The sequence below is a fragment of the Pseudophryne corroboree genome, chromosome 7, assembly GCF_028390025.1.
Source record: "Pseudophryne corroboree isolate aPseCor3 chromosome 7, aPseCor3.hap2, whole genome shotgun sequence".
Lineage (NCBI taxonomy): Eukaryota > Metazoa > Chordata > Amphibia > Anura > Myobatrachidae > Pseudophryne > Pseudophryne corroboree.
Window position 1 is genome coordinate 402,614,799 of NC_086450.1, and position 13,143 is coordinate 402,627,941.

The following is a 13,143-nucleotide window of genomic DNA, read 5'->3' on the forward strand; positions in this document are numbered from 1 at the left end:
GATGATTTCTGTGGTTCAATCCCCAAAATTGTAAAAACAAACACTCACCACATACACACTTTTATTTCTATTTCTGCGCAGAAATTTTTCTTTAGACCAGATGTGTTGTAAATTTGGAGAAGGATCTGTTAATTTAAATTTCGGATTTAAAATAGATTTGCGCTCTTTATCGCCTGTTGCGCTATTTATCGCCTGTTGCGCTATTTATCGCCTTTTTTAAAAATCAACACTATCGTGTGACTTGAGTTACGTGGGCGTACCCAGACGCTCCGTTGCATAATTTACGCTGCGTGCGTCGGCCTTTGCGTACGCGAGTCTCAGCCCTTTGTTAGAGACACGTGTACACAAAACCAATGTCCACCGTAACACAACTAACACGTTTATCAATGTAGATGATCCTCGATCGTCTACCGCGCAACACACCAATCTCTCCTTTTACCTTTAGGTAGAGCTGCGTTTGTGCTTTACACTTTATCCCTTAACGCATTACTTTTACACTTTAACTATGAAATAGCGACAAATCTCTCTTAGCACGTTTTATCAATTATAAAATGGCAAACAGGAGAGTGATATATGAAAATACACGAATGAAAAAGAAATGCAGATATGTGCGTGTGTACGCAAGACAGAAATAAACAGTTTTAAAAGACACTAGTGTGTTGTTCTTACCTCCGGTTCCGGATTCCTTCAGCACCCTTTACTAAGCGAAGCAGACGCTTATCCCGTCAGCACTGCGAAGAATATGATCTCCCGCCCTTTGCTGATGGATAATGTCTGCTGAAATTACCTAGCAGAGATATGTGAAGGACAGGACGAGCCGCCAATTGATAAAGCTAAATATTTATCTTATATAAAACCCTTTATGAGGTCTAAGAACACTGTACGCAATTCACGTATGGAGTACCGTAAGGGTACGCACGTTGCGTAACAATCGCTTAGCCGTGGTCGAGACGCTCAAGCGTCACGTTCGCTCATGGCCAAGAGATCACAGGCAGGCACTCTATTGGCTGCTGACTAACGTAATGGTTCGCTATAGCGTAGCGGCCGCTCGGGACCACGAGGAGATCACCAGCGGCGCAGACGCTCACAATGTTAAACCTTTATATCTAAACCATAAACAATGTAATGTGCAGTAAAACCTTAGTGTAGAGATAGGGTGTAGATGCAACACAGTGTAACCTTATTAACTTAAAAGCTGTTTGAGCGTCACCGACGCTCTGAGAATACTTAACACTATAAGAAATACACAGATACCTGGGCTTAGGGTCCAACGCCTTATATATATATTATGAATGTTATACTTGCAAAAGGAATAAAACAATACAAGTCACACACTACAATATAACATAGACTAACTAACCAGATAACTACACAGGAAATACAATATAATACAATTACGTTTGCAGGAAAATTAAGAGAGAAAGGGGAGAAGAGAGAGAGAGAGAAATGGCCCACAACAACAAGAAAGACAATATGATTGCGGAGAAAACTTACGCACAAAGGAAACGATCGCATGCGCCTCTGGACATCCAGCTCCCGATTTTCAGCAATGAGAACCGTTGAAGAGTGAGCTGGATGTGATCGGCTTGTCTATTTATGCCCCACACACAATACAATTCAATGGTCCCTACAATCTCATTGTTCATTGGACACAGGAATTCCTCCTCGCATTATAACAAAAGGTCATAGGTTGATTCATACAGGTGGGCTGTGACGATTTCCAACTGCTCAGGTGGGTGGGAAACTAGGTTTCCCGCCGCATGGATAAGTAAGTGCAAATAATAGTAAATGGACATAAACTTCTTATGTCCATAACTATTCGCACGAGCGATTAATCCGCTTCAAACCAACACCGGAATATTGCTAATTAAATACTCTTCCGATGGATACTAAACACCACTGTATTACTCCTGTCTGACCCTTCGTATCAAACAAAGAGGGATTTCTCTGTCCATGAACATTCTACATTAACCAAACTTTCAGATTCTATCAAAGGGACCATAATCTACAAAATACATTATATGGTGAAAATATGTAACGAAAGAGTCGCCCGCTAGACGCATACAATCTCTACCGTAAATGCCCATACCGTGCGCCTGCGGGTGCACGCAACTGCGTGTATGCGCACGCACGGGAGAGTGTACGCATGCGCAGAGCGGACATGTATGAGGTGCAAATATGGCAGTGTGCATCGTGATATTTTTCTGACTTTGACAATACCTGGACAACCTGCTGATAAAATTGCCTTCCAGGAAGAGGCTGTTGGACAGCATTGCCCACTCAACCCGACTTCTCCAGGATCACGGGTGGATTCTAAACCTGCCAAGATCCCACATGGAACCAACACAGAGGCTGCCGTTCCTAGGAATGATCCTGGTTATGGAGGAACAAAGGGTGTTCCTTCCATTTGAAAAGGAATTGGTAATCCAGTCAATGGTGCGGGATGTCCTAAAACTAACCCGGGTATCTGCATCAGTGCATTCGCCTTCTGGTAGCCTCTTACGAGGCTCTGCAGTACGGAAGGTTTCATGCAAGTCCATTCCAGCTGGATCTGTTGGACAAATGGTCCGGATCGCATCTCCACATGCACCAGAGGATATGTCTGTCGCCAAAAGCCAGGATTTCTCTGACGTCCTAGTGGATGCTGGGGACTCCGTCAGGACCATGGGGAATAGCGGCTCCGCAGGAGACAGGGCACAAAAATAAAGCTTTAGGATCAGGTGGTGTGCACTGGCTCCTCCCCCTATGACCCTCCTCCAAGCCTCAGTTAGGTTTTTGTGCCCGTCCGAGCAGGGTGCAATCTAGGTGGCTCTCCTAAAGAGCTGCTTAGAAAAAGTTTTTAGGTTTTTTATTTTACAGTGAGTCCTGCTGGCAACAGGCTCACTGCAACGAGGGACTTAGGGGAGAAGAAGTGAACTCACCTGCGTGCAGGATGGATTGGCTTCTTAGGCTACTGGACACCATTAGCTCCAGAGGGATCGAACACAGGCCCAGCCATGGAGTCCGGTCCCGGAGCCGCGCCGCCGACCCCCTTGCAGATGCCGAAAAGTGAAGAGGTCCAGAAACCGGCGGCAGAAGACTTTTCCATTGTTGTCACACACTTCACACCAGCGGTCACGGAGGGTGCAGGGCGCTGCAGGGGGCGCCCTGGGCAGCAATGAGAATACCTTGTTCTGGCTAAAAAATACATCACATATAGCCCCTGGGGCTATATGGATGTATTTAACCCCTGCCAGGTCTCAGAAAAACGGGAGAAGAAGCCAGCCGAAAAGGGGGCGGGGCCTATTCTCCTCAGCACACAGCGCCATTTTCCCTCACAGAAATGCTGGTGGGAAGGCTCCCAGGCTCTCCCCTGCACTGCACTACAGAAACAGGGTTAAAACAGAGAGGGGGGGCACTTATTTGGCGATATGATTATATATATTAAGATGCTATAAGGGAAAAACACTTATATAAAGGTGGTCCCTGTATAATTATAGCGTTTTGGTGTGTGCTGGCAAACTCTCCCTCTGTCTCTCCAAAGGGCTAGTGGGGTCCTGTCCTCTATCAGAGCATTCCCTGTGTGTGTGCTGTGTGTCGGTACGTGTGTGTCGACATGTATGAGGACGATGTTGGTGAGGAGGCGGAGCAATTGCCTGTAATGGTGATGTCACTCTCTAGGGAGTCGACACCGGAATGGATGGCTTATTTAAGGAATTACGTGATAATGTCAACACGCTGCAAGGTCGGTTGACGACATGAGACGGCCGGCAAACCAATTAGTACCTGTCCAGGCGTCTCAAACACCGTCAGGGGCGTTAAAACGTCCTTTTAACTCAGTCGGTCGACACAGACACTGACTCCAGTGTCGACGGTGAAGAAACAAACGTATTTTCCTTTAGGGCCACACGTTACTTGTTAAGGGCAATGAAGGAGGTGTTACATATTTCTGATACTACAAGTACCACAAAAAAAAAGGGTATTATGTGGAGTGTGAAAAAAACTACCTGTAGTTTTTCCTGAATCAGATAAATTAAATGAAGTGTGTGATGATGCGTGGGTTTCCCCCAATAGAAAATTATTGGCGGTATACCCTTTCCCGCCAGAAGTTAGGGCGCGTTGGGAAACACCCCTTAGGGTGGATAAGGCGCTCACACGCTTATCAAAACAAGTGGCGGTACCGTCTCCAGATAGGGCCGCCCTCAAGGAGCCAGCTGATAGGAGGCTGGAAAATATCCTAAAAAGTATATACACACATACTGGTGTTATACTGCGACCAGCGATCGCCTCAGCCTGGATGTGCAGTGCTGGGGTGGCTTGGTCGGATTCCCTGACTGAAAATATTGATACCCTTGACAGGGACAGTATTTTATTGACTATCGAGCATTTAAAGGATGCATTTCTATATATGCGAGATGCACAGAGGGATATTTGCACTCTGGCATCAAGAGTAAGTGCGATGTCCATATCTGCCAGAAGTTGTTTATGGACACGACAGTGGTCAGGTGATGCAGATTCCAAACGGCACATGGAAGTATTGCCGTATAAAGGAGAAAAAGACAACGTCTTTTCAGCCTCAGTCCTTTCGTCCCCATAAGGGCAAGCGGGCAAAAGGCCAGTCATATCTGCCATGGGATAGAGGAAAGGGAAGAAGACTGCAGCAGGCAGCCCATTTCCAGGAACAGAAGCCCTCCACCGCTTCTGCCAAGTCCTCAGCATGACGCTGGGGCCGTACAAGCGGACTCAGGTGCGGTGGGGGGGTCGTCTCAAGAGTTTCAGCACGCAGTGGGCTCACTCGCAAGTGGACCCCTGGATCCTACAAGTAGTATCCCAGGGGTACAGATTGGAAATTCGAGACGTCTCCCCCTCGCAGGTTCCTGAAGTCTGCTTTACCAACGTCTCCCTCCGACAGGGAGGCAGTAGTGGAAACAATTCACAAGCTGTATTCACAGCAGGTGATAATCAAAGTACCCCTCCTACAACAAGGAAAGGGGTATTATTCCACACTATATTGTGGTACTGAAGCCAGACGGCTCGGTGAGACCTATTCTAAATCTGAAATATTTGAACACTTACATACAAAGGTTCAAATCAAGATGGAGTCACTCAGAGCAGTGATAGCGAACCAGGAAGAAGGGGACTATATGGTGTCCCGGGACATCAGGGATGCTTACCTCCATGTCCCAATTTGCCCTTCTCACCAAGGGTACCTCAGGTTCGTGGTACAGAACTGTCACTATCAGTTTCAGACGCTGCCGGTTGGATTGTCCACGGCACCCCGGGTCCTTACCAAGGTAATGGCCGAAATGATGATTCTTCTTCAAAGAAAATGGACGATCTCCTGATAAGGGCAAGGTCCAGAGAACAGTTGGAGGTCGGAGTAGCACTATCTCAAGTAGTTCTACGACAGCACGGGTGGATTCTAAATATTCCAAAACCGCAGCTGTTTCCGACGACACGTCTGCTGTTCCTAGGGATGATTCTGGACACAGTCCAGAAAAAGGTGTTTCTCCCGGAGAAGAAAGCCAGGGAGTTATCCGAGCTAGTCAGGAACCTCCTAAAACCAGGAAAAGTGTCAGTGCATCATTGCACAAGGGTCCTGGGAAAAATGGTGGCTTCTTACGAAGCGATTCCATTCGGCAGATTTCACGCAAGAACTTTTCAGTGGGATCTGCTGGAAAAATGGTCCGGATCGCATCTTCAGATGCATCAGCGGATAACCCTGTCGCCAAGGACAAGGGTGTTTCTTCTGCGGTGGCTGCAGAGTGCTCATCTACTAAAGGGCCGCAGATTCGGCATTCAGGACTGGGTCCTGGTGACCACGGATGCCAGCCTGAGAGGCTGGGGAGCAGTCACACAGGGAAAACATTTCCAGGGAGTGTGATCAAGTCTGGAGACTTCTCTCCACATAAATATACTGGAGCTAAGGGCAATTTACAATGTTCTAAGCTTAGCAAGACCTCTGCTTCAAGGTCAGCCGGTATTGATCCAGTGGGACAACATCACGGCAGTCGCCAACGTAAACAGACAGGGCGGCACAAGAAGCAGGAGGGCAATGGCAGAAACTGCAAGGATTCTTCGCTGGGCGAAAAATCATGTGATAGCACTGTCAGCAGTGTTCATTCCGGGAGTGGACAACTGGGAAGCAGACTTCCTCAGCAGGCACGACCTCCACCCGGGAGAGTGGGGACTTCATCGGGAAGTATTCCACATGATTGTGAACCGTTGGGAAAGACCAAAGGTGGACATGATGGCGTCCCGCCTGAACAAAAAACTGGACAGGTATTGCGCCAGGTCAAGAGACCCTTAAGCAATAGCTGTGGACGTTCTGGTAACACCGTGGGTGTACCAGTCGGTGTATGTGTTCCCTCCTCTGCTTCTCATACCCAAGGTACTGAGAATTATAAGACGTAGAGGAGTAAGAACTATACTCGTGGCTCCGGATTGGCCAAGAAGGACGTGGCACCCGGAACTTCAAGAAATGCTCACAGAGGACTCATGGCCTCTGCCGCTAAGAAGGGACTTGCTTCAGCAAGTACCAGGTCTGTTCCAAGACTTACCGCGGCTGCGTTTGACGGCATGGCGGTGGAACGCCAGATCCTAAGGGAAAAAGGCATTCCGGAAGAGGTCATTCCTACCCTGGTCAAAGCCAGGAAGGAGGTGACCGCACAACATTATCACCACATGTGGCGAAAATATGTTGCGTGGTGTGAGGCCAGGAAGGCCCCAAGAAGAAATTTCAACTCGGTCGATTCCTGCATTTCCTGCAAACAGGAGTGTCTATGGGCCTCAAATTGGGGTCCATTAAGGTTCAAATTTCGGCCCTGTCAATTTTCTTCCAGAAAGAATTGGCTTCAGTTCCTGAAGTCCAGAAGTTTGTCAAGGGAGTATTGCATATACAACCCCCTTTTTGTGCCTCCAGTGGCACTGTGGGATCTCAACGTAGTTCTGGGATTCCTCAAATCACATTTTAAACCGCTCAAATCTGTGGATTTGAAATATCTCACATGAAAAGTGACCATGCTGTTGGCCCTGGCCTCGGCCAGGCGAGTGTCAGAATTGGCGGCTTTGTCTCACAAAAGCCATATCTGATTGTCCATTCGGACAGGGCAGAGCTGCGGACTCGTCCCCAGTTTCTTCCTAAGGTGGTGTTAGCGTTTCACCTGAACCAGCTTATTGTGGTACCTGCGGCTACTAGGGACTTGGAGGACTCCAAGTTGCTAGATGTTGTCAGGGCCCTGAAAATATAGGTTTCCAGGACGGCTGGAGTCAGGAAAACTGACTTGCTGTTATCCTGTATGCACCCAACAAACTGGGTGCTCTTGCTTCTAAGCAGACGATTGCTCGTTGGATTTGTAGCACATTTCAACTTGCACATTCTGTGGCAGGCCTGCCACAGCCTAAATCTGTCAAGGCCCATTCCACAAGGAAGGTGGGCTCATCCTGGGCGGCTGCCCGAGGGGTCTCTGCATTACAACTCTGCCGAGCAGCTACGTGGTCGGGGGAGAACACGTTTGTAAAATTCTACAAATTTGATACCCTGGCTAAAGAGGACCTGGAGTTCTCTCATTCGGTGCTGCAGAGTCATCCGCACTCTCCCGCCTGTTTGGGAGCTTTGGTATAATCCCCATGGTCCTGACTGAGTCCCCAGCATCCACTAGGACGTCAGAGAAAATAAGATTTTACTTACCGATAAATCTATTTCTCGTAGTCCGTAGTGGATGCTGGGCGCCCATCCCAAGTGCGGATTGTCTGCAATACTTGTACATAGTTATTGTTACAAAAAAATTGGGTTGTTATTGTTGTGAGCCGTCTGTTCAGAGGCTCCTACGTTTGTCATACTGTTAACTGGGTTCAGATCACAAGTTGTACGGTGTGATTGGTGTGGCTGGTATGAGTCTTACCCGGGATTCAAAATCCTTCCTTATTGTGTACGCTCGTCCGGGCACAGTATCCTAACTGAGGCTTGGAGGAGGGTCATAGGGGGAGGAGCCAGTGCACACCACCTGATCCTAAAGCTTTATTTTTGTGCCCGGTCTCCTGCGGAGCCGCTAATCCCCATGGTCCTGACGGAGTCCCCAGCATCCACTACGGACTACGAGAAATAGATTTATCGGTAAGTAAAATCTTATTTTCTCTTCTGTGGTGGCTCAAGACTGCTCACCTGACTGAGGGTTGACTGTTCAGGATTCAAAAGTAGAATCTGCTAACAACGGACGCAAGCCTCAGAGGTTGGGGAGCAGTCACCCAAGGGGAACAGTTCCAAAGAAAGTGGTCAAGTCAGGAAACCGTTCTTCCGATCAACATTCTGGAACGAAGGGCCATATACAACACCCTTGTTCTAGCTTCGCAACTTCTTCAAGATCAAGCTATTCAGGTTCAGTCAGACAATGTGACGGCAGTAACGTACATAAACCGACAAAGTGGAACGAAGAGCATGGCTGCAATGTCAGAGGTAACAAATTCTCCTCTGGGCAGAAAGACATGCGGTGGCGCTGTCGGCAATCTTCATTCCGGGGGTAGACAACTGGTAAGCGGACTTCCTGAGCAGACACGGCCTTCACCCAAAGGTGTTCGAATCCTGAAGTCGGTGGGGCATTCCACAGTTAGACATTATGTCTTCTGGTCTCAACAAGAAGCTAAAACGCTATTGTTCCAGGTCGAGGGACCTACAAGCAGTGGCGGTGGACGCTCTGGTGACTCCATGGGTCTACCAGATGATTTACGTGTTCCCACCTCTTCCTCTGATCCCAAGAATTCTCAAAAGACTTAAAAGGGAAAAGGTTCAAGCAATTCTCATTGCTCCAGATTGGCCGATAAGGGCCAACGCGGATCTACTGGAGTTGCTCCTGGAGAACCCGTGGCCTCTGCGAGAGGATCTTCTGCAACAGGGGCCGTGCGTCTATCAAGACTAATCGCGGCTACGTTTGGCGGCATGGAAGTTGAGCGTCAGATTTTAGCACAGAAAGGCATTCCGAACAAGGTTATTCCAACCTTGATCCAAGCTAGGAAGGGGGTAACGTCTAAACATTACCACCGTATTTGGAAAAAAATGTCTCGTGGTGTGAAAACAGAAAATTTCCTGCAGTGGAATTTCAACTGGGACGTTTTCTCCTTTTCTTCAGTCAGGTGTGGATGTGGGCCTAAGTTTAGGCTCCTTGAAAGTCCCATATTTCGGCCTTGTCCATTTTCTTCCAGAAACAATTGGCTTTCCTCCCTGAGGTTCAGATGTTCTTAAATGGTGTTCTGCACATCCAACCGCCCTTTGTGCCTCCCACGGCACCTTGGGATCTTAACGTGGTGTTGCAGTTTCTGCAATCGGACTGGTTTGAACCTTTACAGTAGGTTGATGTTAAGTTTCTTACGTGGAAGACTGTTGCATTGTTGGCCTTGGCTTCCGCTAGGCATGTGTCCGAACTGGGGGCGTTGTCTAACAAAAGCCCCTATTTGATTTTTCATGAGGATAGAGCTGAACTCATAACTAGTCAGCAGTTTCTTCCTAAGGTGGTGTCTGCGTTTCATATCAACCAACCTGTTGTGGTTCTGGTGCTTACTGACACCTCTGCTACCTCAAAGTCCCTGGATGTTGTGAGGGCTTTGAAGATCTACGTGAAGAGGACAGCTCGTCGCAGAAAACCTGACTCGCTGTTTGTTCTCTATGATCCCAAGAAAATTGGGTGTCCTGCTGCAAAGCAGTCTATTGCTCGCTGGATCAGACTTACTATCCAGCATGCTTATTCTACGGCAGGATTGCTGGTTCCTAAAGTACAGGCCCACTCTACTAGGTCGCCGGGTTCTTCCTGGGCGGCTGCCCGGGTGTCTTGGCTTTACAGCTCTGCCGAGCAGCTGCTTGGTCGGGTTAGAACATGTTTGCTAAGTTCTACAAGTTCGATACTTTGACCAAACTGAAGGTCTCAGAGGCCAATCAGTTCTGCAGGAACCTCAGCGCACTCCCACCTGGTTTGGGAGCTTTGGTACATCCCCATGGTACTAATGTGGACCCCAATATCCTCTAGAACGTAAGAGAAAATAGGATTTTAATTACCTACCGGTAAATCCTTTTCTCGTAGTCCGTAGAGGATACTGGTTGCCCGCCCAGTGCTTCGTGTTTCCTGCCCTGTTACTTTGTTAAGTAATATTGTTGGTTCAGCTATTGCTGTTCCTGTTCAGTTCTGGTTAGCATGGCTTTCGCCTTGTTTGTGTGTGCTGGTTTGAATCTCACCACTGTTCTGTTACATCCTTCCTTAGGATAGGTCTGTCTCTGGCACAGTTTCTAGACTGAGTCTGGTAGGAGGGGCATAGAGGGAGGAGCCAGTGCACACTATTGATTTCTTAAAGTGCCCAAGGCTCCTAGTGGACCAGTCTATACCCCATGGTACTAATGTGGACCCCAGTATCCTCTACGGACTACGAGAAAAGGATTTACCGGTAGGTAATTAAAATCTATTTATTTTTTCATGATAATCTATGGGACAATTTAATTAGCCACGGGAATTACCTCATACTTTTACTTCTTGGGTTAAGTGCCCAGAGCTATTTGGTTATTGCTAGCACTAAGCTCACTGCCCCTTTAACATGGATTTGTGCCGCACCCTCCTGAGGTGCAAATAGTTATCCACGGTAGCTAGTTCTTCCGGTGCCAGTTGCAATGTTACTGCAGACAGTAATTGCATAGCTCTGGGCACCTAACCTTGGCACTATGGCCTATTGCACGTTTGGTGGATAACTGTTTGCACCTCAGGAGGGTGAGGAAGAAATCCAGTTTAAGGGCTAATTGAATTGCCCCCGAACTACAGCTGATGGGAAAGCAAGTATAGTGTATAAAGTTGATTTCTATGTTGTAGGAGTGGCCGCCATCTCTCTACCATGTAAGTCATGGTTTTTCCCCTCTGAGAGTTAGTTTGCATTTTGTTGTGTTTGTCTGTAGATGGCTGAGAAACCAACTGCATGGCTGGTCCATTCAGTACTCTTCAGCACTTGGCCTCTGTTTTTTATGGATTTTTCTTGTGATTTTATCGACATAGAGGAGGACATTTAGATATTCATATCTGACACCCAAGAACTCTCAGCGCTCAGTGTGACTGCAAAATTATTCATGTGTTATCTATACCCAACGTTGCAGAATGATTAATCCGTGTTTCCTTCATGTCCTTGTTTAGGGTGTTGAAGCCACCAGGTGGGGGCTCAAGCTGCATTTTTGGCAATGCTGAGGAAGTTTCTGCACCAAGACGACAGCAAAAGGCGTCAAACAATATATTTGGGTCAGCACCAGAACAAGAAAATGCACCAAGGAAGTCCAACCCACCAGGTGAGTTCTCTAGAAAGGCTGCTCACACCCTATGACTTACAGAACAGAAGTTCCAGGTAAGGAGTCCTCTAAAGTACTGCAACAAGACTTAGGTGTTAGATTTTATCAAATCTGACTTCAGGCGATTGAGAAATCATTTCCGTGAGTCTGGCAGGGTGGAAGGTGGGAGTGCAGCCATAGTGCATTAGCCTCCAGAAATGCATGATTACATACAGCAGCGAAGACAAGTGTGGGGTCTGGTTCTGAGCTGTTAGCAAAGCAGGAAAATCAAGTAACTTTACATATTGGCGAAACCTTGGTTTGTCCAGGTATAGACTGTTGCTTGAACTCTTCTCTTCTCCCAACTCTAAATGAGCATCATGATTTTCAAAGCAAAAAGAGCGAGATGGACAATTTTCTTAAAGAAAGTGAAGATGTGAGTAAATGGGAAAGAGTGAGCATGAAGAACAGATGAAGAGGATTGAGGTGGAGATGAGTTAAATTTCAGAGAAGGACTGCTGAGATGGTACATAGGCTGTATGAGCTGAGTGTGTTTCACCTAAAGGAAGGAAATGTGAAGATTCGTACGGTAAAAGAATTCAAGCATTTTTATGGGACACACCTATAGCTATGGTTACCACCAGACCAAGCTGTGTCTGTCGCTTCTTTTTTTTTTTTTTTTCTAGATTCCTGTATGAAAACTGATTCTGAAAACTTCCCTGAAATAATCCCACAGGGTAACGTTTTCCAGGGTCATATAGGGTAACTGCTTGGATAAGGGCGTTTGTTTAATTCACTGGTGCCAGCTTTAACAAGAATCCTGACCTGTTCATGTTATCTCAGAAAGTGTTTGCAACACCATAGACCTTTAGCAATTATACGGGATTCTGTGCGCGATGTGCTGGTAAGAAGTGACCAAGCAGCGTAAGGATATATTTTTTCTCTAACGTCCTAGTGGATGCTGGGGAATCCGTAAGGACCGTGGGGATAGACGGGCTCCGCAGGAGACATGGGCACTTTAAGAAAGAATTTAGGTTCTGGTGTGCACTGGCTCCTCCCTCTATGCCCCTCCTCCAGACCTCAGTTTGATACTGTGCCCAGACGAGCTGGGTGCTTTTTAGTGAGCTCTCCTGAGTTTGCTGAGAGAAAGTATTTTGTTAGGTTTTTTATTTTCAGGGAGCTCTGCTGGCAACAGACTCCCTGCATCGTGGGACTGAGGGGAGAGAAGCAGCCCTACTCTCTGAAGCTAGGTCCTGCTTCTTAGGCTACTGGACACCATTAGCTCCAGAGGGATCGTACGCAGGATCTCACCCTCGCCGTCCGATCCCAGAGCCGCGCCGCCGTCCCCCTCGCAGAGCCGGAAGACAGAAGCCGGGTGAGTATGAGAAGCAAAGAAGACTTCACAGGCGGCAGAAGACTCCGTTCTTCACGGAGGTAACGCACAGCACTGCAGCTGTGCGCCATTGCTTCCACACACCTCACATACTCCGGTCACTGTAAGGGTGCAGGGCGCAGGGGGGGCGCCCTGGGCAGCATTTGGGACCTCTTTTGGCAAAAGTTAAACATATATACAGCTGGGCACTGTATATATGTATGAGCCCCCGCCAAAAATTGCATATTTAGGCGGAACAGAAGCCCGCCGCCGAGGGGGCGGAGCTTCTTCCTCAGCACTCACCAGCGCCATTTTTTCTCCACAGCTCCGCTGAGAGGAAGCTCCCCAGGCTCTCCCCTGCAGATACATGGTAGAAGAGGGTAAAAAGAGAGGGGGGGCACATAATTAGGTGCAAAAAACAATATATAAACAGCAGCTACTGGGTTAACATTAAGTTACTGTGTTATTCCTGGGTTTATAGTGCTGGGGTGTGTGCTGGCATACT

At 47.6% G+C, this 13,143-nt stretch overlaps 1 protein-coding gene across 1 annotated transcript in view; it reads left to right on the forward strand.

The window, feature by feature from the left end:
* Positions 1–13,143, forward strand: part of JPT2 (Jupiter microtubule associated homolog 2) — a 117,580-nt gene that overhangs the window by 86,593 nt on the left and 17,844 nt on the right. Inside the window, exon 2 of the mRNA XM_063934636.1 lies at positions 11,139–11,287. Coding sequence (XP_063790706.1) covers positions 11,139–11,287 — 149 coding nt within the window. The remainder of the gene's footprint in view (positions 1–11,138; positions 11,288–13,143) is intronic.